At 41.2% G+C, this 22,639-nt stretch overlaps 1 protein-coding gene across 1 annotated transcript in view; it reads left to right on the forward strand.

Moving 5' to 3' along the window:
* LGALS3 (galectin 3) overlaps nucleotides 1-22,639 on the forward strand; it is a gene marked incomplete in the record, with an annotated part of 122,759 nt that overhangs the window by 65,258 nt on the left and 34,862 nt on the right. Inside the window, 1 exon segment of the mRNA XM_044074417.1 lies at nucleotides 12,127-12,352. Coding sequence (XP_043930352.1) covers nucleotides 12,127-12,352 — 226 coding nt within the window.

The raw sequence follows: 22,639 nt of genomic DNA on the forward strand, positions 1-22,639 counted from the left end.
TGAGTATGTCACTTGTATGCAACTACATATAAAAAGGTTTCTTTAACCCATTTTCAGAAAAAAAAAAACAGGTAAAATATGGGATAAATATGGGATAAATACAGTTCCTAATTATCTGCTTACTGGTTTTCTGCACTTGTATTCTTGCATAATTAAAATGTAGGATAATTGGAATACGTTTAGATAGGTATAGTTTCAAAACTAGTGGATAATAGAACATTTTTCATTTATGGCCTTCACACTCAGAACTTCTTCCACCTGTAGTGCAACATTTTCCTTATTTTTAACATCAGACACCATATATTCTATGCATATGTAATGGATACAAGGAAACCATTTGCAATCTGAGCAGATGTTGATCACTCATCTGGTCAGTTTTATTAAGGCAATGATTTGAAGTTGCAAGTTCACATAGTTTTGGAGGGGGGCACCCCTTGAGGGTGGGCAGCCTTGCAAATATATGTAAATGGGTGTGGTAAGCAAAACCCCTCACCTGCAAAGGTGTAAGGAAGTCTGCTACATTGCTTAGTGTTTGTTTTGTGCTGCATGACTTATTGAAGTGGACTAGATAACCTGTAGAGAGGCTTGCATACCTGACTTTGTGAATGTGATCAGTCCTATACAATTAATGTTTACTGGTGAAACAAAATAAGGTTATGTTGTCAGTACTTATGTCATAGGCCCCCAGATATTATATAATGTACACCTAATTAAGTTTCATATCCCAAGAAAAAAAGCTCTTGTAGTAAACCTTTTGAGGAGGCCCAAACTACTCAGATTTTTTAAGACCCCCCCCCCCTTTACAACAGTATATAAGTGGTATCCACCTTTGTATTCAACTATACAAAGTGTTCCCGGAGGTGAGAAATGGTCTTGCATATCTTTGCTCCTAAGATTTAAACTCCCATTGATTTTTGCACTACTCTGTAAATCCTTTCTAATCCTGTGATGAGTTACAGCTGGTGAAGTTAGAATTCTAAGAAGATTTTTTAATTCTTGTTGCATAATGATTTTGGTGTTTGTTTCCATTTTGATGGCTGTCACAATTTTTGACATGACTGCTACTATGTCTGCAGTTATTGACTCAACTGGGGAAGGCTTTCTCTACTGTTAAGAATGAATTTTACTTTGAAAAGTTCTAGGTGTTACTGCAGTTTAGTGCAATTGCTCCAGAAGGCAGTCTGATTGTTGCACTCTTGCCCATCATATTGCATCCTAAACTAATGGAAGGGGGAGAGTGCTTGTTGCACCTGAAGAAAAGTAATTTAGCATACTAGTAAATTTCCTTCCACCTGAAGAAAGTGTGAATCACCGTGGTGCTTCAGTACCATTCATTGAGACTAAACTGGTGACTGGGGGTCCACATGGGAGAGTCAGCAAGCAAAGGAGAGTAGTGGTGTTGAAACTGAATTCATCCTCCAGTCTTGGTGAGTTCCTTCATGAGGTGGATCCCTGTTTTCACAAAATCTCACTAAGGAGACACTGATATAGACTGCATTTATATAGCCTATATCATGGACAGAAGTGGGTCAAAAATTAAAAAAAAAAATAGCTGGGTGCACACCCAGGATAAAAGGGCCCAATCCTGCTAGGTGCACTGGTCCCAGGACTGGAGAAGACCATGTAAAATCTTCAAAATACAGAAACCTTCCAACAATGGGGCCAGGCCCAGGATGGCCCCCTCTGTTGAAGGAAGTAGCAGTCCACAAAAACTGATAGACCAAAGAAGAGCCATAAAGGTTATTTTAAAGTGGACTATTGAGGATAAGAAAGGAATGTATGCATTGTTACTATTCTGCAAAAAGCCCAGAATTTCCAGATACGATATACAAAATGATTAAGAGAAAGTAGAGGAAATAAAATATGTCCGCATAAAAAAACTGTCAAGCTTCAAATGAAAATTTGTGTTCATTAATGCAACATATTTGTGAAAGAGTATATAGATCAAGAAACCTTTATCTGTACGGAAAAAAGAAGCTTCTGAGGAAGTGAGAAAATATAAACAAAAAACCCAGAGTTTTTTGAAAAAGTAAAAAAAAAAATATGGACATGGGAAAGATTGGATGTGATGTAATATTTATGCAAAGGAGAAAGCCAAATTAATCAATGTAAAGAAGGCAGCCCCAAAGATTTGAAGAGAAATACAGACAAAGGCATCTGGATGTAGAAAATTTTACAATAAAAAATATCACAAAGATGGGATGTAGAAAAGATCAGTTAAGTAGAAGTTAAAAAAAAACATAGAAGTTGAAGTTATGGAATGCCTGTGAAGTGAAGGATTTGATGTAGAAGGTCTAATGCAGGTTACATCACAGCAGGATGGAGCGAGTCCCCAAAGCAGGGAGAAACAGGAAGATCCGGAAACATCTGAAGAAATATAGAAATTGGAAGGAGAGAGATTTAATATGGTGTAATATTTATGCAAAGGAGTAAGCAAAATGGTTACAAAAAGAGCAGCACCAAAAATATTTGAAGAGGAATACAGGCAAAAGAATCTGGGCATGGAAAACTTTTTACAATACAAAAAATAAGAAGACCGAGGAAAAGCAGAAAAGGAGATTAGTAATGGGGAACTTGAAATATAAACTGAGGTTATGGAGTACCTGCAAAGTGAAGGATTTTAGTGTAGAAAATCTAATTCAGAAAGCACCACAACAGGAGAGCTTAATATCCAAATTAAGGGGAAACCAGTGGAACAGGAAGTAATTGGTCAGGTGCCATATGAAGATAATTTGGAGCCTTCCACAGGAAACCAGTATAAATTTTCACTCTAAGCTAGACTGCAAGGGAAGGAACAGGAAACTGTAGATACTTTGATGCAATAAATGTTGGAGTGATAGGCCAGTGAGTTCCCATATGATAGAGCAACAGACACCACAGGATGAAATTACTGAGAATGTGCCAAAGGAAGATGCTATAGAACTTTTCTATAGAATGCCAGCAGGAACTGGAAAACCAAGGATGTGCCAGCAGGAACTGGAAAACCAAGGGATGTGCCCTCAGTTTAGAAGAAAATGAGCCAAGAGAAGAATTGCGCTCTTAGACATGGACAGATGTATCAAGATCAATGAAAGAAATAGACTGCAGAAGGTTAATAAAACCCAAAAAGTCAAGTCTGATAAAACAAATTAACATAGTAGTTAGGATTGTTAGAGATCCATGTGCTGTAACAGAAGTAAACCGGATACATTACTGTGCAGCTAAATTAATAACTGATAAAGTTCTACCACAAGAACACAGGGTAGTGAGGAAAAGGAAGCGGAGAAATCTAATACCATCATGGAAGTATCTGAGAATTATAAAGCAATTAAGACCAGAAGTGTCACTGTTTAGACTATATAGAAGAGGGAGTAGATCAACAAAAATACTAAAGATAGATGTGATAAAAGCAATGTGCAATATTAGAACAAGTCAGGATCTATCATGTACTATTGCAAATGAACTGAAAATTGCAGTACAGTGCAGGTGGAAAAACTCAGACGATATGAAGATAAATATAAAAGAAAAGTGCAAAATAAGCAATTTATTGATGACCCAAAAAGGTTTTATAGAGAACTGGGAAATAAGGTAAAAGGAATTGAAATACTGCCAAAAAAGAAGAAATATATATATTTTGGAGAAATATCTATGCAGATCCTGTAGAACATAAAGATGCTAAATGGATAGAAGTTAAAGAATAAGTTTTAAAGGTACAGGATATGAATGGGATGAAATAACAGCTAGAGAGATTGAAACAAAGTGAAGAAAAGCCTCTAACTGGAAAACTCAAGGCCCAGATGTAGTACCCAACTTCTGGCTAAAAGTAGCATCTTTGCACAAAGATTTAGCCATGAGCAAGAACGGTCTGTGCACATCCAGAACAGATACCAACCTGGCTAATAGGAAAAACAATGCTCCTACTTAAGTGAACCTGCAAGATACCCTAAAAATTATAGGCCAATAACTTATAAACTATACACAGGAAGTGATGCAGACAGAGTCCTTTATGGCAGTGGAACAAAAGGCAATAAGAGTAACAAATGATCCTTTGTTCCATATGAAAGTCCTAGTGGAGAACTGTAAAAAGGGAAGGAATCTTATGGCATGGGTTGACTACAAAAAAGCATTTGATGGTATCCCTCATTCATGAGTGCTTAAAAATGTACAAGATGTACCCCACACTGATAAACTACATTACAGTGACCATGAAACTGCAGACCACTTTGCAATTCAGCAATGATAGGACAAATTATTATCCCAGGGATAAAACTTCAAAGGGAATATTCCAGGGCGAGTGTCGGTTACTACTCTGCCTTGCCCTTAATCCATTAAGCGATTTATAGCCATGGCCTAAGCTGTTGAGCAATCTGGCTCCTAGACTTCACATTCTCTGTCTATTTAAAACTGTAAAGCTCATCAGATGGACTGAAAGCACAATTGCAAGTTGTCAGTCCTTTTTCAGATACAAGGATGTCATTTGGTCTTTATGTGCAAAAGTAACCTTTAAACTGCAACACCAGGAATACATCAGTTTGGGACAAGAATGCGATATAAAAAAACTTGAGCAAGGAGGAGTATATAAACATTTGAGAACTGAATGATCAACAATAAAACACTAATAAATGTGAATAAAACTTGGTAAGGAATACTTCAGAAGACTTGATCCTGAAAACCGCACTGACATCTAGGAACAAAATCCCAAGCTATAAACCAATTTGCTCTTCCTGTCCTAACTTACAGTTTTGGAGTGACTGACTCCAAAACATGTTGGATAGATTTAAATAGGAAAACAAGGATGCTTCATGCTCACCAAATGATTTATAAAAATCTGTGCAGTCCAAGATTATATATACCCTTTTCCAAAGGAGGGATGGGCCTCCTTGAAATTGATTTTATATGTATAAATCTGAAATCGTGGGACTCCACACATTGCTGACCTCACAAGACCCAAACGTAGTAAGTTTTGAAGCATGAAGAGAATAAATCTAAGATGACTTCCCTGCGGCTAGATTATCTGCATCAAGCAGGAATGCAAATCAAACCAGAAGTAGATAAAAATTGGGCAGCAACTGAATCAAAAAACAAAGAATATAAGGTGAAGGACCAGATGAGAAGGCAAGAAGTGTGGAAAGCATAAATATAATTGCAAGTATAAACTTCTGGAAGAACCTCATGTTTATCGGGAATGAACACAGGAATGGTTAAGGAGAAGCAAATTCAAACCAAGAGATGGAAGGTTAATATTGGCGGCCCAATATAGTTGGCTGCGTACACATTTGGTGTGGGAGAAACAGAAAAATGTAGGTTTTGTAAAACTGAATTGGAAACGGTTGCACACCTCGTTGCTGGCTGCGACATACTAGTGGCAGGACTGTATACAGAAAATCATAATGTGGCAAAGCTGTTGCACTGGGGATTGTGCAAATATTATGGTGGCTGAAAAATGGTGGAAACATGAACCGCAAAGCATCCATCACATGGGATCCTCCATTACCAACAGTTCAAAAGATAGATGCTAGAAAAATGGATGTAGTGGCTCAAGACAAAGTAGCATTGATAATTGAAATTGCCACACCCAGTGACTAGTGTCTTGTGTACTGAGAGACATGGCCATAAAATATCAGGATGTTCGTGTTTCACTGTTGCAGTCATTACTCTTGGGTTATCCTGCTGGCAGGCTACCGACAGTAGGCCAGAATTCCAAAGTCTAGGTCCGGCGTTGGTTGCGGTCTCCTCTTCCCTGATGTCAGTGCGCCAGGGGTATAAAAGATGCAGCTGACTCCATTTTCTTCAGTCTTTCTTGCCGTGTGGTGCCCGAAGCAAAAGCAGTTAGCAAGTGCTGGTCGGCAGACTCTGAGATTTTCAAATCCGAATTTCAGAACCAAAGTCTTCATTAAAGCTAAGTACCCCGTTGGGGAAACCTCTCTCTCTCTTTTTTTCTCTTGCTCCAGACCAATGTCAGAAAGTTAACAATTGTATTTCTTGTGGGAAACCAATACCTCATAAGGATTTTCACTCTTACTGTATTCCTTGCCTAGGCCCTGATCACAACGTTGCTAGCTGTCTGTTTTGTGCTAGATTTAACCAACGCACTATTAAGCATCTGTTCGATTTGGCCGAAGATTTACTTATATAATGCCATCAGAACAGCTGACGACCGGAGTTTACATAAAATGCAAGGAAAAGGATAGGCATCCGAGGTCTAAAACCAATGACTAGGCCTCCGTTAGGCTGTTCGCCGGTTCTGTGAGGCGCTTTCGCAGCCCCTGGCTCCCACTACCTCAGCCACAGGCCGCTTCCAACTCCCACGTGGAGCCAACTGGGCCTCTGGAAACTCAAGGTATTGGACACTCTGAAATCATTCCCTCAGATGGGTCCGGAGCCGCTGAGCAGGCGGCTTCTGAGGGCGTCTTCAGACCTACACAACTGTATGTTAAGCCATCTACAGCTTCAAAGACTAAAGCAGCTCTAAAGACAAACAAGTACAGCATTCTCCTACTCTGACTTCCATGCCTAAAAAACAGATGCTTAAAATGGCCGAAGACCTAATTACTTTGATCAGGGGTTCCCACCCCCTCCTGATAAGAGGCCTAGGAAAGGGATAGAATGATTCTTCTGATCAGGTTTCTATTTCCTCTGATTCCTCTTCTGAACAGGATTATTCCATGCTTCCCTATGAAAACTCTGATGCTGAAGAATCCATTCCTTCAGCCTCTCCTCCTGAGGATTATTCTTTTGGGGAAACCCTGCATACAATGAGGGAGCATTTTCACTGGTAGAGCCAAGATTATTCTAAGATTATCTAAGAAAAGGCTCAGACTTTCTGCTACTTCCTCAGCACAGACCCCTTGCTATTCCACCTGTTCTAGATATTGTAGATTCCAGCCTGTCCCCTGACTCTTTACCCCCTGTACCTGCTAAGCCAGACAGATACTACAGGGTCCCGGATTCTCATAAATTCCTATATAAAAACCCTGCTGCTGATCCAGAAACAATATCTCAGGGTCCCAAAGGGGTCAAAGCTTCCAATGAAAAAAACCCTGTCCCCTCTGATAGGGATTCTAGGGCTCTGGACAGATGGGGGGGGGGGGGGGTTACACTTCTGCTACCTTGGCTGTAAGGGCTTTAAATTGTCCGTTTCATATGCTTGAATATCGGCAATATTTAATGTCACTGCTTAAACAGAAATTGACAAATACTGAATGTTCAGAGAACAATAAAATGCAGGATTTATTGCATGCAGCTGAACAAGTGGGAAAGCATACTTTGCAATGTGGTTATGATTCACTGGAGGCCTCTTGCAGGGCTGCTGTTACAGGTTCTGTTATTAGAAGGTATGCTTTGTTAAAGGAACAGAATCCTGCCTGCCTGATCATGTTAAAGCAAAATTATTAGATGCTCCTTTACAGCATGATGCTTTGTTTGTTTGGTACTAAAGCAGAAGAGTTGTCGGAAAAAAAAATGGAGGATAAAGCAAAATCCATGCAGACAGTTAAGGATTTCTTACAGGTACAGCCACCCAGATAAATCAGGAACTGGCCTTCTAAAAATTGGTCCTTTCCAGTGTCAGACCGCAAAGAGGCAGATGCAGGCGCCCCAGAGGCAGATCTCAGCCCCAAGGCTCATACAGGCCTAAACAATGGGGTGCTCCTACCTCCAAAAGCGGAGAAGACAAATCACAACCTTACAGGAAACAGTCCCAATAACTTTCCTCTGCCAGATCCAAGCACTTTTCTTTTGGCAGCCCCCTTAGGGGGAAAACCTAGCACTTTTTTCATCAAATTGGCAAATGGTTACCCAAGACAAATGGGTCTTGAACATAGTGTCCCAAGGCTACAGGTTCCATTTTCACACACTACCAAGGTCAAAAGGTATGCCAGACATGCCACACAATCAATGGGCAGAGGTACAAAAGCAAATTGCAGCCCTCATGGACACGAGGGTCATTCAGCAAGTACCACAACAAGAGCAGGGGCAAGGATTTTACTCCAGACTTTTCTTAGTGCCCAGAAAGGACACAACCTGGAGACCAGTACTGGACCTGTCTATACTAAACACGTTTCTGGAGGTTCCAAAATTCAAGATGTTGATTGTGTACAGCAGCTACTGCCCATGCTGGGCAAGAAGGCTTGGCTCATAACTTTGGACCCAAGAGGCATACCTGCATGTACCAATCAGACAGTCTTGCAGAAGATACCTCAGATTCATAGCTGGCTCAATGCACTACCAATTCCCTGCACTGCCCTTTGGCTTATCTACTGTGCCCTGGGTCTTCACAAAATGCCTGGCACCATGGCACCAGTAATTGTGTTTTACAAACAGAAGAATTCAAATGTATCCCTATTCAAGCAGAGAACAAAGACATTCTTCTAAAGCATCTGGCATTTGTAAAAAGATTACTAATTGGCCTAGGGTACACAGTAAATGAAAAGAAATCAAAACTAGTGCCCTCTCAAGAGATGATATTCCTGGGTGCAAGCTTAAATACAACTGCCCAGATGGCTTATCTCACACTAGACAAACAAAAACTACTGACTTCTTACTTCAAAAAATTGGCAACAAAAACCCACCTATCTGCAAGGAAAATCCTGCAGGCTTTTGGTTTCATGGCATCTTGCATTCTACTAATTCCATATGCCAGACTACATATGAGGAAACTACAATGGTATCTAAAAAGTGTTTGGACTCCACATTGCCACAGCCTGGAGACAGTAATTACACTTATTCCCTGCCTGCAACAGGAGTTTCGATAGTGGGCAGAGGCCTGTCACCACAACAAGGGTCTGCCATTCTGTTTACCCACAGCCAGACAGACACTGACAACGGATGCATCAGATTATGCCTGGGGGGGTCCATATGGCAGGAAAATGTATTCAAGGCATATGGCCTGCAAGTCAGATGCATATTCACATCAATCAAAAAGAGATGCTAGCTGTTCAAAATGCCCTGACAGCTTTCAAGGATCTCCCTCAACCAGGACAGCTACTAATAGACAATACTACGGTCATGTGGTACATAAACGAGCAGGGAGGTACACCCCCTCTGCAGACAAGCAATGACCTTGTGGGACACAGCATTGGCTTATCAAGTTCACCTGCAAGCACAATTCCTGCCAGGAAAAACCAATACTCTGGCAGACGAACTAAGCAGAAACCTCATGGATCCCCACAAATGGAAACTGGATCCACAAGTCTTCAGCATGATAACAAGGAAATGGGGATTCCCAGACATCTATTTGCCTCCCTTCACAACTGCCAATTGCAGAGATTTTGACAAGGATTTATCACAAGCAAGCATGGAGAGTGGACGCCCTATCCTTCAGCTGGAAACATCTAACCGTATATGCCTTTCCTCCACTGCCTCTCCTTCCCAGGGTACTCCTCAAGGTCAGACAAGAGAAGCCAAAAATGATACTGATTGCACCAGACTGACCACACCAGCACTGGTACCCAATCATAAAGAGCTTGTCTCAAGGTCCAGCATGGATATTGCCTCAAACTTCTCACTTGCTGACTCAAACAATCTGGCCCGGCACAGCCAACTTATGACCTTTAAATCTGGCAGCATGGCGGATAATGTAGCCATTCAGAACACTCCTCTTTCAAAAGCTGTTATGCATGTTATCTTGGAGGCCCAGCACCAGAAAATCTTATGCAGAAAAATGGAAGAGATTCTGTGCTTGGAACCAGGAACAAGCAATTGACACGTGTGTGCCAAATATCCCTCGGATTTTACAATACCGAACTGAGATGCTGAACAAAGGCCTTTCTCATCAATTAAGATTCATGCCTCTGCCATTTCAGCCCATTACAATATGGAACCACCTATCTTTTCTCATCCTTTAATAAGGCAGTACCTCAGAGGGGCCAAAAACATCAGGCCTCCAAGGAGAGCACCAATTTCGGCATGGGACCTCAATTATGTTTTGGAAAAACTCACACTGCCTCCTTTTGAGCCAGCCTCAACAGCGGATATAAAATTCTTATCCTGGAAAACAGCTCTGCTCCTAGCAATAACCTCTGCAAGGAGAGTCTCGGAGTTACAAGCACTCATGGCTGTGGAACCTTTCATCATTTTTCATCCAGACAGGGTTTCTCTGAGGACAAGCCCAACATGTATGCTTAAGGTGGTGTCCAGTGTGGCCCTCAACCAAACCATTCACTTGCCTACCTTTTATCCAAACCCACAGAACAAGGGTGAGAAAATTCTGCATTCTTTGGACATACACAGGCAGTTACGCTTCTACTTGGACAGAACTAAAGCTTTCAGAAAGACTGAGCAACTTTTAGTGTCCTGCTACAGGATCACAAGGAAGGGCTAGACTGTTTCTAAATGGATGGGCCATTGCATCAGTTTCTGCTATGTTCAACATGGCAAATCAGTGGGTAAGGGCATTAGGCCTCATTCTACCAGAGCAGCAGCCACTTCAGCAGCCTTCCTTAGAGGAGTACCAACCAAAGACATCTTAGAGGCTGCAACTTGGAGTTTAGTACACACTTTCACAAAGCACTACCACTTGCCTCTTTACTCTAAATCCAGAGCAGGCTTTGCCACTGCAGTTCTGCAGGGCCTCATAGCCTTCTTAATCCTGTATAGCCCAGCCACCCATCCTCAGCTTTGGGATTCAACCCAAGAGTAATGACTGCAACAGTGAAACACAATGAACATAGTACAGTTGTGTACCTACCATAAATGTGTATTCACTGTTGCAGTCCAGGTTACCCACCCACCATCCCTCTTTTTTCTTTGCTGGGACTTAACTGTGCTTCTCTATCCTATACAACCTATGTGGTGTATTTGCTTGTAGATGAAAGAAATGTTATTTTTGCATGCATACTCAATGGCATATTTTTTTCAGCCTACCAATTTGGGGACATCTGGGGCAAGAAAAACTGAATAAAATGGCATCGGCTGCATCTTTTATACCCCTGGCGCACTACCATCAGGGAAGAGGTGACAGCAACCGACGCCGGACCTAGACTTTGGAATTCTGGCCGACTGCAGGTAGCCTGCCAGCAGGATAACCCAAGAGTAACAGTGAATACACTCTAACATCTACATTTATGGTAGGTGCACAACTGTACTATCTGCAGGCAGAAATGAGAGCAATGGGGAAGAAAGATACCCAGACAGTTAATAGTAGTAGCAGCAACAGGTCTTACAATTTAGAATTGTATTTGGATATGTTACCAATACATGCAACATGCCCAGCAATAACTCCTCCTGCAGTTTGTATGGAGTTGAGTGCTACAAAGAACACTACTGGCTGACATCAAAGATTGAAACAATACTAATTTTATGAACTTTAAATCTTACTTTGACTTGGGAATGGGGCCCATTCTTGTCATGGTATTAGAAACCCAAAAGACTTTAATGCGGTCACTTTTTGATTTCTCAATCTGTATATGATGGAAGGAGAAGAAAAATACCATTTTGCTTTTTAAAGTAATGTACTTATTTAAGGAAAAATGTTCTTTGCTCTGATGTGTCAAAAATGAAAGAAGATGGAGGTAAGAACATTTGGTAAATACACTTCATCCACATTTTAACTAGACTGGACAGCACACTGTTTTTCAGTCCTACCTGTTTATTAGATATGGATTATTCAAAGTATTTTTTTTTGTATTTTTCAACTAATTTATAAAGAGCAAAACATGTTGCACATTTTCTAACTTTCAGTATGTGGTTATAAACATGTATTCTGTCTTTCTCTCTGCATGTATACATATAATGTATACATCTCCACTGTAGCCCAACATATGTTACATTTCTTGCAAAATGTGTTTTAAGGAAGAAGTCTTTGAATGGTAGGATGAACTGATTCACACTAATTAGCATCAGTAATGTAATGTGGCAGCAATGAAGTACTGTTCCTGCTGTTGCCCTAACCCTGAGGGCATAAACTGTCCACCACGCAATGGATTTGTTTGTGCTTGTTTTTTCAGCTTGCTGACTAGTGGATGATTACTCTGTTAAAATATTACTATTAATGTAACATGCAACATAGACTCCATTTAAGTCTTCTGCATGCAAATTATGTTAAGGGAAATATGACATTGTCCGTATAGTGTGTATGTTTTTTTTTTTTTCCTTCATGATTTTATGCACTTTACATTGTGTTTAACAATTTTATTTTTTCTTTTTCAGTTGGCTGATGCTATGGGACCTAATCCAAGCGCAGGACAAAATGTAGGCAACACACAGCCAGGCCAGCCTGCAGCAGGACAACAAAATCCATGGGGGCCACAGCCAGGCCAGTTTCCAGGAGGACAACCATACCCTGGAGCTTACCCAGGCTGGCCAGCACAACCTGGCCAGCAAGGACCACCTGGAGCCTACCCAGGTTGGCCTGCACAACCCTTTCAAGGTTGGGGTCCTTGGGGACCACCTCCTCCTGGAGTACAGCCGGCTACTGGGCCTGGTCCATGTCCTCCAGCACAGCCAGCTACTGGGCCTGGTCCATGTCCTCCAGCACAGCCAGCTACTGGACCCACTGTAGCACCTGCAGCTGTTGTAGCTCCATTGGTGAGTATTATGATACACTGTATAAAAATCAAACATTTATATATAATATGAGTAGGTGTTTTAATCCTCTTGTACCTGTGAATAACTATCTGAATGTTTCTATGCAAGATCATAGAGCAAGTAAGTTTCATTTTTCAGCCATTGTGTTGTACAAATGTAATACTAAGGACAACCCTTGCATGTAAAACCATGAAGTTATACAGACTCTTGTCCCCGCAACAGAATATTGCGATGCATACATTGGGCCTGCTGAAATCTGTTTAAAAGCTTTGCAATAAAATTAAGACCTGTTGCTAGTAATTCTAACCATATTGGAGGTCTCTTGGTAATATTTACAGCCTGCTTCATTCTGTTCAATAGATTTCAGTTATTACCTCCATGAGACTTGTTTCTTGTACCCGCAGCACTTCATATGGCCCGTGAAACACCATTGCCTTTCTCGTCTCTATATTGTGCAGCTTTTTTTCCTGGATTTTTTTTCCCCCTGAAATATATTCTAATATACTAGACTTCATGGGCTGTCTTGAGATTGTTGCGCATCTCTGCCACACACTTAAACTTGTTCTTGGGGTACACATACTAAGCATTTCTAATGCCAAACTGTAGTCTTTCTGGTGCAGATTGTGCAGCATTCTGTGCTTTATGGCTTGCCTCCTTCCTGTCACTTACAGATCAGTCTCCAAAATTTACATGCACAAGTCTTAATGCCTATAAATGCATACCTTACAATAAATTTACTTAAATCCCAATGTTCTGCTTCTAAGTAAGTTAATATTTCTTTTCCATTTGTGTTGGTAGACAAAATTGGTCAAAACCTCCTATATAGCTATCTTGCCACTGTACTCTCCTTCCATAAACTGCCTTCCTCTCCTATTGTAACGTACTATCTGCCTTTCACTGGTTTTATTTCTGCTCTGTTGGCTCTTTTCAGACATGTAAAGCAAAAAGCAGTGTGTCAAAAAGATGACTCAACCAAGACCATCAGAAACCATAAAAGCCATCCTGAGCAAGTAACTGTGACCCCACATGAATGTGCTACATCCAATACAAATGCCAGTAGTATCCAAAATCCGAAGGCAAGTAAAACTATTAACATAAAACATACGAAAGGTTAAGTGCATGCATCTCGAGCTGTAACAATCTGTTAATAATTCGAATAAGTATGGAGGCATTTAAAGGTACAAAGCATAAAAACTTCAGTTAGAATTGTTACATGTTTTTTATGCTTTGTACCTTTTTAAGTGCCTCCATACTTTACCTTTCATATGTTTTATGTTATAAATAGGTTCCTTTGGATTTTGGATTTTTTTGGATACTACTGGCATTTGTATTGGATGCAGCACAGTCGTGTGGGGTCAGTTACTTGCTCAGGATGGCTTTTTATGTTTTCTGATAGTTTAGATGTCTAACAGAGCTATCTAATGTTTGTGTTGCCCTGTCCTAAAAATACTGTATTCTTGTATACTGCCTCTATGCTCCTCACTAAAGGCAACCAGCTTGACTGTATTTCAAACTTAATATACTGTATGATATACTTGCGTACTGTTCCTGCACATACCTTGCATGTAATGTCAACTTGAACTCTGTAAATCTTTGCTGCTTCCTACGTAATATAAAAAGAAAGACATTTGACATTTTTTGTTTGTGGTTTTTACTTCTACAGTTATATTTTACTTACACAATGCCATTTTAAATCTGTGGAACTTTTCACCCTGGGTCTCTGCTGAGGAAGAGCCATCAGCTCAGCTGGACTAACCCGTCAACAAAGTATCCCCTGTTTATATACCATTTGACTTGAGTGGTTTAGTCAGTTGAATAGTCCAAGGAACTTTTATCAGCTGTAACCCTGACCAAATATTTATACAAGAAGATATAAAAAGTTTATTTGAATAACGTTATATCTTAGAGAAAATTTAAAATTGTACAGAATTTGGTGGAAAATTAAAGATCTGTGAGTAGAGGTATGGAAGAGGAGAAAGTTACAAAACACAGGTGAAAGACTGCTACAAGTTTTGAACCTAGAAACACTGGCACTGAGTGGATGTGGAGATATTTTAGGAAGGCTTCCATAAGAAGAGGGAGACTGGAGAGATTCATAGGTTCATACTAGGCTATCTGCCCTAGGGCATTTATAAGCCTAGCCAGAGTGTGTTTGGCTTTCGCCACCCATTTTAAATTAATTTTGCTATGCCCTTTTTCGAGGTTAGTATACTGTGCATCTGTCCAACAGTGACACAGAAGTGATACCTGGGGTAAACCTATGATCTCCCATACACTCATCAAGATTCCTCTTGAAGAGAGTCAATGAAGGACTCTGCCTAACCTGGACTGGGATTTTATTCCAGAGTGAAGGGAGCCTCTGGGTTATGAATCTGTCCCTCCAGCATGTCCTGTTTATTTCAGTGCTGAGGTTCAAGTCTCTCGAGCGCATAGCTCGATGGGATTTGGATTTTCTGAGGTGCAGCATGTCCATTAATTCTGGGTTGGACATGGCTTTAAACGTCAGGCACAGATCGCCTCTGAGCAGGTGGTATGCCACTGAGTAGAGCTGGAGTTTCTTTAACCGGGCAGCATATGGCATCTGTTTGAGCCCTATGATCCTCTTGGTGAGGTACTTTTGGGGTCTTTCCAGTTGCTGCAGGTGTCTGGTAAGGTGCATCCCGAAAGGGGCATTGTACTCAATTATGGGCCTGATGAGGGATGAGTAAAGAGGCACTATGACCTCCCCTGATCTAGATGTGAATCCCTTCATGATTAGGTGGGCTATATGTTTTTCTAACCACTTTGGCCACGTGGTTGTCAAATGAGAGATTGCTATCAACTTGGGTCCCCAGGTCCCTAATTACTTCTGTACTTTAATGGATTACCACCTATGTGGTAATTTGTGGGCACTTTGTTTTTGCCAAAGGGGATGACTATACACTTTTTGGCGTTTAGCTTGAGGCCATGGCTCTGGCACCAGTTGTCTGTTTCTATGAGGCCCTTTTGGAGGATGCTTGTGTCTGCTGGAGAGTCTATTATGGCGCCCAGTTTGCAGTCATCTGCGAACTTAGTCAGCCACAGTCCTTCCGTGTCGGCCTGTATCTCCGAGAAATATATACCGAACAAGAGAGGTCCCAGGACTGAGCCTTGTGGGGCACCACTTGTAACTGGTTTGGAGTCTGACATGGCTCCAGCAATTCTAACCTTGTGGGTTCTGTCCTTGAGCCAGTTTGCAACCCATCTAGTAACATAGGGGTTTATATTTAAGCTGGTGAGCTTGTCTATAATGCCCGAGTGGGGTATTGTATCGAAGGCTTTTGCGAGGTCCAGGTAGGCTGTGTGGACCACCTTCCCCTCGTCAATGGCCTTGGTGACTGTTTCAAAGAAATCGACCAGGTTTAAGAGGCAGGATCTGCCCTTAACAAAGCCGAACTGGGTAGGATCCAGTGTCTGTAGGTCCCCAATATCTTTATTTATGAGGTCCATGATGATCCTTTCCATAGCTTTGCAGACCAAGCTAGTCAGGCTTATGGGGCGATAGTTTCCAGGATCCGTTGAGGCACCACCATTGTGGAGAGGGACCACTGTTGCTGTACGCCACTCTTTGGGTACATATCCTGTAGTAAGGCTGAGATTGAACAGTAGTTTTATGTTTGGGTTTAGCTCCTCTTGGAGTTCATGTAGGACGCAGCCCGGGACACAGTCTGGTCCCATTGATGCTGTGTTTTTTGCTTTGGAGAGGGCAGCTCATACCTGAGCATCTGAGATGTCAGGGGGGCAGCACTCTGCTGGGATAAATATTTGCCCTTTTGGTGGGGATGGGGGGGAGAAGTTTGCGCTGAACCTGTCTGCTAGGATGTTGGCAATGTCTGTGGGTTCGGTGTATTTTTTGTCATTTTGGACTAATTCTGAGCATATCTGGGAATTCCCACCCAGGTTCCTAACATAACTAAAGAAAGCCTTGTGATTATCCTTTGTGTCCTGTGCAATTTTTCTCTTGAAGCTGGCCTTAGACGATTTTATGAGTGCCCGTAGTTTTTTGCTAATACTGATGAGATGCCTTCCCTTTTTGGGATTTTGCTCTATCATGTAGTAGCTTCCTCCTTCTATTGTATAGTTTGTTTATGGCTGGGGTCCACCAGACAGGACGTCTGCCTTTGGAGGATTGGGTCTTTGTTTTATTTGGGATTGCATGATCCATGCATTCCTGAAGGTGTTCATAGAATGCGTTTATAAAGGATTCTGCGGTCTGGGCCGTATTTTCCATAGGCCCGATGGCTTTGAAGGATTCCACCTCTGTTTTGAGGAGTGTGAAATTTGCTTTAGAGAAGTTTTTCACTGTGGTTTTCAGTGCAGGGGGTGGAGTCGGGATGTGAATATCCAGTGAGATTAGTTTATGGTCTGATCTTACCAGTGAAGGATACACTTCTGGTCTGAAGCATAGAGTCCCCATGTTGGTGATGATCAGGTCCAGTATGTTTTCCCCTCTTGTGGAAGTGGTAACGAGTTGTTCCATAACATCTGAGTTTATAAATTCTAGGAACCTTTGGGCTAGGGTGTTGGAGCTAGAGTAATGCTCCCAGTCTGTTTGGGTAGTTGAAGTCGCCCAGTATAATGATGTTTGGAGAGACCTTCATATTTTCCAGTGTTCTCAGGAAGGCTGAGTGGGGTTCCTGGGTTTGGGAGGGTGGTCTGTAGCAGGCTATAAACTGGAAAGCAGTTTTACCCACTGTTAGTTGCACATGGATAGTCTCTGATGCTTCGTGCTGTGCCACCAACCTGGAGGTGTGGGTATCTTTGACGAATATTGATACTCCCCCTCCTTTTGTGGTACGGTCCAAGTTTTGGGGCTGAAAAGCATGGTATGAGGTATAACCTGGTAGTGCTGGGGTGCTCTCGAGAGCCTTGAACCAGGTTTCTGTTACTGCACAGATATCGATGTTCTCCATGCTAAGGAGAGTTTTGAGTGCATGCATCTTGAGGTTTAGACTTCTGGCATTGAGTAGCATTACTCTTAGTTTCTTATCCCTTGTGATATCTATGGAGGTGGGTTTGTGTTTTGAGCCTTGCCTAAAAAAGGCACAATGGGGGTAGCAAGAGCCTTTGCCAATATCCGAAAGCCCAGGGGTGACAGGTGCAAGCCGTCCCTAGCGAATTATCGTGGCTTGTCAAGCATGTCATCCCAGGCTGACGGGCATTGGATCCCCTTTGAATGACACCAATACTTAAGCCAATTGTTGAAATTGATCATCTTGTCTTCATATTGTGGAATCATTCTTGGTGAGGGTAAGATGCTACTCAAGGTCAGGGTCATACTGGCCTGGGCTACATGCTCAGAGAGCTCCTCTGTCTCTCCATGTAGTCCAGGGAGGTACGTCTCAGGTCATTCACACCAGTATGGACAATGAGTCATATTTGTACTTGCCTTGGAGTGACCTGAGTGCTAGTGTTATGTGGCAGATCCTAGCGCCCGACAGGCAGCTTACCGTGACCTTCTTCAGCCTGGTGAGCGGGACGTCAGTGTGCCTGACGATAGTCACCTATTACAAGTGGATCAGGTGTTTTGTTTAGCCTTAAGGGCTGTGACTGTTCGGCACCCTGGCTTTGTGAGCTATGTATTGCACGTGTTTTGTTTTTGGGTAGTGGTTGCTTGGGTGTCTGCTTTGGAGGTATCTGCTGCTTAGGCAGATTTTTATTTAGAGCCTCAGAGTATGTTTTTGTGTGTTTATGTTTGGTTTGCTGTCGTGGTAGGTCTATGTGAGACTGGAATTGTAGTGAGTGTGGTTTCCTTCTCCTGACTGGTTTTGCCAGTACTGAGTTGAGAGAGCTTAGCCTCCAGTATGGCTATATTGTTGCATCTCTCACATGTGTTGGAATTTGTTGGGAGGAGGAGAGGGTTGTCTGTGTACATGAGGCAGTTGTAACATTGCCTCAAGATTCCCAGATTCACCAGCTGGACCGGAGAGGAGATTGACAACTGACCTTTGGATATGCTAGAAAAGTATTGGGAATTCCTTTATAATTGAAAAAAAGGGCCAATGGGGAATGAGGTACTCAAGGGGAGTTTGTGAGGGTGTAGTGCTTTTAATATTTTAGTGCTGACTTCTATAATTGTTTTAGTGAGCAAGTGCCAGATAACTTAAATGCAATGTGTTACAGGTAACTTAAATGCAAAAACGAAAAACAGTAACTTTCTTTCAAGTGAAACCAGTACAGCAAGCAATGCAGACACCACTAGGGATCCACAGAAGCACCAAAAAGCCGCACCCCAGGTGGAACCAGCGCCTCAGGGAAACAACAAGCAAACAAACCAACAGCATACAAACAAAGCTAGATTCAGCAGGCCCGGATCCAGTCCACGCCACAGCAAACAAGGTGCACCAATCCCAGCAAGAAACAGTTCAAATATGCAGGCACCTACAAGCCCCCAACCAGAAATTCCCAGCTCAGAAGGACAGAGTCTAGCCTCTCCTCCCACAAGAGTGCAGACCACGAACCTTCTTAATGTAAAACAACTGGCGTGAAGCCCAAGTGCTTAAACCAGAATTAATACACTTTTTAGAATAACAGACACTGAGCCCTCAATCAGCAGTTTCCAACTTAGAAGGATGTAGGCTACCTGCCCTGCCACCACAGTGCAGGCCACAAACCTTCCTAATGTAAAACAACTGGTCTGAAGCCCAAGTGCTTAATCCAAAAGACTTAGAATGATTGCTACACTTTAATCAAGTTACTACCAAGCAGTAATAAATGCAATTGAATACTTTAAAGAATGCCTGGATTAGTGCTGAGGTTATACAAACAAAGCTAGATTCAGCAGGCCTGGATCTAGTGTATGCTACAGCAAACAAGGTGTACCATTTTCAGTAAGAAGCAGTTTAGATATGCAGGCACTATAAGCCTTTAACCAGAAATTCCCAGCTAGAAGGGCAGAGTCCAGCCTCTCCTCCCAAAAGAGTGCAGACCACGAACCCTTTTATGTAAAATAACTGTCCTGAAGCCCAAGTGCTTAAAACAGAATTAATACACTTTTAGAATAACAGACACTGAGCCCTCAATCAGCAGTTCCCAACTTAGAAGGATGTAAGCTACCTGTCCTGCCACCACAGTGCAGACCACAAACCTTCCTAATGTAAAACAACTGGTCTGAAGCCCAAGTGCTTAAACTAAAAGGCTTAGAATGAGTTACACCAAGCAGTAATAAATACAGTTGAGTACTTTTAAGATGGCGCTAAAGCAAAATAAAGTAGGAAGAAACACAAATACAGTAAAAGCAGATTTTTTTTTTTTTTGTGAGCAAAAGAGATGGGCCCAGGAGTTACAGGACAGAAACAAGTGCAAATGCAGGCCTGCAAATCAAAAAGTTGAGAGAGATGGAAGACCGCACAAATGGCCAAAAACTACAAATTCTGGGCCAGAATCACTCCTTATGTGGTAGACAGGTTACCTAGTGCTTACTACTCCCACTGATGAGCTAGAAGGCTTCCCTCCAACACAGAAAGGCTTGGGGGCTCAGAAGCTTACAAATAGTCCTGGATACAGCAAATCTGTATCTGGAACACTAATTACAGGAAAGGTAGGAAACAGACTTACAATTTTTTTTTTCCAGAAAAGTAGCAAAAACAGTAGTAAAAACATGCACTGCAAGCTGGCACACTTGAGTATGTAGCAATATTAGTCCACACACAGTTTGAAAAAATGTAATTAAATTAAAAAGGACTAAAAGCAAGTGGAGAAAGGGTTTATTAGGTAGAATGCGGTAAAGAGATGGGACTGTGGGAGTGTCCTAGATCAAATCTACAGTGGGGCGGGCACTGCAAAAGCCACCAAATTTAAACTACTACCAGAACAGGGAGGGGAGGTGGGGAAAAGTTTCAACAGAGATGTGAAGAATCAGAGTGCAAATTATAAAACCCAAAAATATATACTGATCTCTGTATATTTGCAGAACACTAAGACAACAGATATCTAAGCAACAATTTAGCTCTGTAATACAGAATAATACAGAAAAATATACTCGGCTCTATATATTTGCAGATAGTCTTGTAAGGCTGTTCCACTTTAAATGCAGACTGCTGCTGTTAACCGTTCAAATTAAGGGAACCTTGAGTTAACAACACACAAGCAATAGAAACTACAATGAGGGAGGGTGGGGAAGAAAGTTTCAACAGAGATGTGAGGAGCAAGTTATAAAACCCAAAAAATATATACTGATCTCTGCATATTTGCAGAACAGTAATGAGCACCATGCACTTGGAAGTTGCACTGGGGAGTTGTAGAGTAGGAATTCTAATGGCTGAGCAATATGGTAATGCCAGGTTGTTAGTTTTTTAAAGGGTGATGATTAAAAAGTGATTTATGATCATGAGAAGGGCAGAAATCTGTAAACTGATAACTTTTTTTCAGTGACTAGGAATTTATGATTGTAAGCTGATGAAATGACACATTGTTGATTTGAATGCCGTTTGCACAATTTCCTTGGGATCGTTAAAAAGGATGTTTTTTAAAAGTGTTTTTTAGAGAGATTGAGGAGAACACTGGTGTTACTGAAAAAACGTGGCTTAAGGAAATGTTAACTGAGAACAGAGTGTTTGTGGAAAATGACTTGATTCTCTTCTGCCTGGTGTATAGCAAGCTTATCCCAGCAAGTAGGGGAGGTTGAGATTCAGGTGTGATTTTTTTTCAAGCTGCTGTATCCAGCTGTCTTTGATCCTCCAGGAAAAAAATATTCAGAATGCATTTTTTGGATGCAGAACAAGTTAAAGACAAAGTTTAGCCAGCAAACAAAGGGACTCTGCTTCTCATTTTTCTGACAATAGCAATGCTTGTAGAGAGAGACTGCCAGTGACGCACGTTACCTTGTTTCAAAGTAAATGCTTCAGTGACTGGACATCCCTCCTGATTCTTTTAATTTGCTGCTATGTCTGTTTCCTAAGTTTTAAGGCCCTAGGCTAAAGAAACATTGGACTTCACATGCTCCCAGCACCAGTCTCCAGCTGATCAGGATGGCCAGTAACACTGTGAAACTAGTGAGTGACACTACAGAACATAAAGTCCATTACATGTAGAATTAAAATGTGAAATATGGCTTTGCAGGAAGTGGCTGAGAGAATGGAAATTGTGTTGACCCATGTTAAACTGGTGGGTGAACTGTAAAGCATAACCCCCCATGTTAAACTGGTGGGTGAACTGTAAAGCATAACCCCCACTTTGATTTAATGCTAAGAATACTGAAGTAGCTTGCAAAGTTTTTAACATTTGCATATATTTTTCATGATGTAAATGACATGCAAAATTTGTAAAGCAGATTTTTGTAGTGTGCAGTCAGGAGTATTTTAAATGAGATTGGAAGAGTCTTATCATTGACTACTGTACATGTGAAAGATATTAAGGTAGGAAAGTACTTTTTAGTTAGGCTTTACACTTGGTGTTTAAAAAAAAAATTGGAAAAAAAAAAGTTTTTAAATGAATGTCATTTTAGGCTTGGGTTGGGGGAATATGAACGTGTATTCATCATATTATACAGAGTTAAGATAATTTCCTCCCTTTTTATAGGGATAGATGTCTAGGCTACTATCCTTAGTTTAAGATGTAGAGAAGATTTTTAAGAAATTACGTTTGAGAAATAAGACAAGTTGATTAGAAAGTTCAAATCCTAGAGTAGTTGTAGGTAGTGGAAACATGGGAAGACACTACAAACTCGAATTATTCTAATTTACTGTACCAGATTACTCTGCTCCTTAGCAGATGGAAAGAACATTTGGCAATATCACAAGTTTAACTCTGCCTCTTAGAATAGTATAATCATAAAGGATACACAGGAACTCTGCTTTCTTGAAGAGTATACTCTTTACAGGAAGTTTCCTTGTACTCCTAAGTTGAGTATACTTTGTCACTGTTTTCAAAAGTCTAATTTCTGAAGTTCTGGTACAGGTACATGCCTAAACGAAAAGTTGAAAATTACAAGGTATGATTTATTAAACTGGAATTATTGAGGAATGCTTGCAAAAAGTTGTGAATGACATTTTTCCATATTCACATTCATAATAGGACACTAAAGTCATAATAGGACACTAATAAGTCATATTGTAAGTAACATATGCAAGAATCAACTGTTGGTAAAAAAATTGTATTCAATATGGTGGGTAATGTC

The sequence above is a fragment of the Protopterus annectens genome, chromosome 6.part0 (genome assembly GCF_019279795.1).
Source record: "Protopterus annectens isolate FY-2018-M chromosome 6.part0, PAN1.0, whole genome shotgun sequence".
Taxonomy (NCBI): domain Eukaryota; kingdom Metazoa; phylum Chordata; order Ceratodontiformes; family Protopteridae; genus Protopterus; species Protopterus annectens.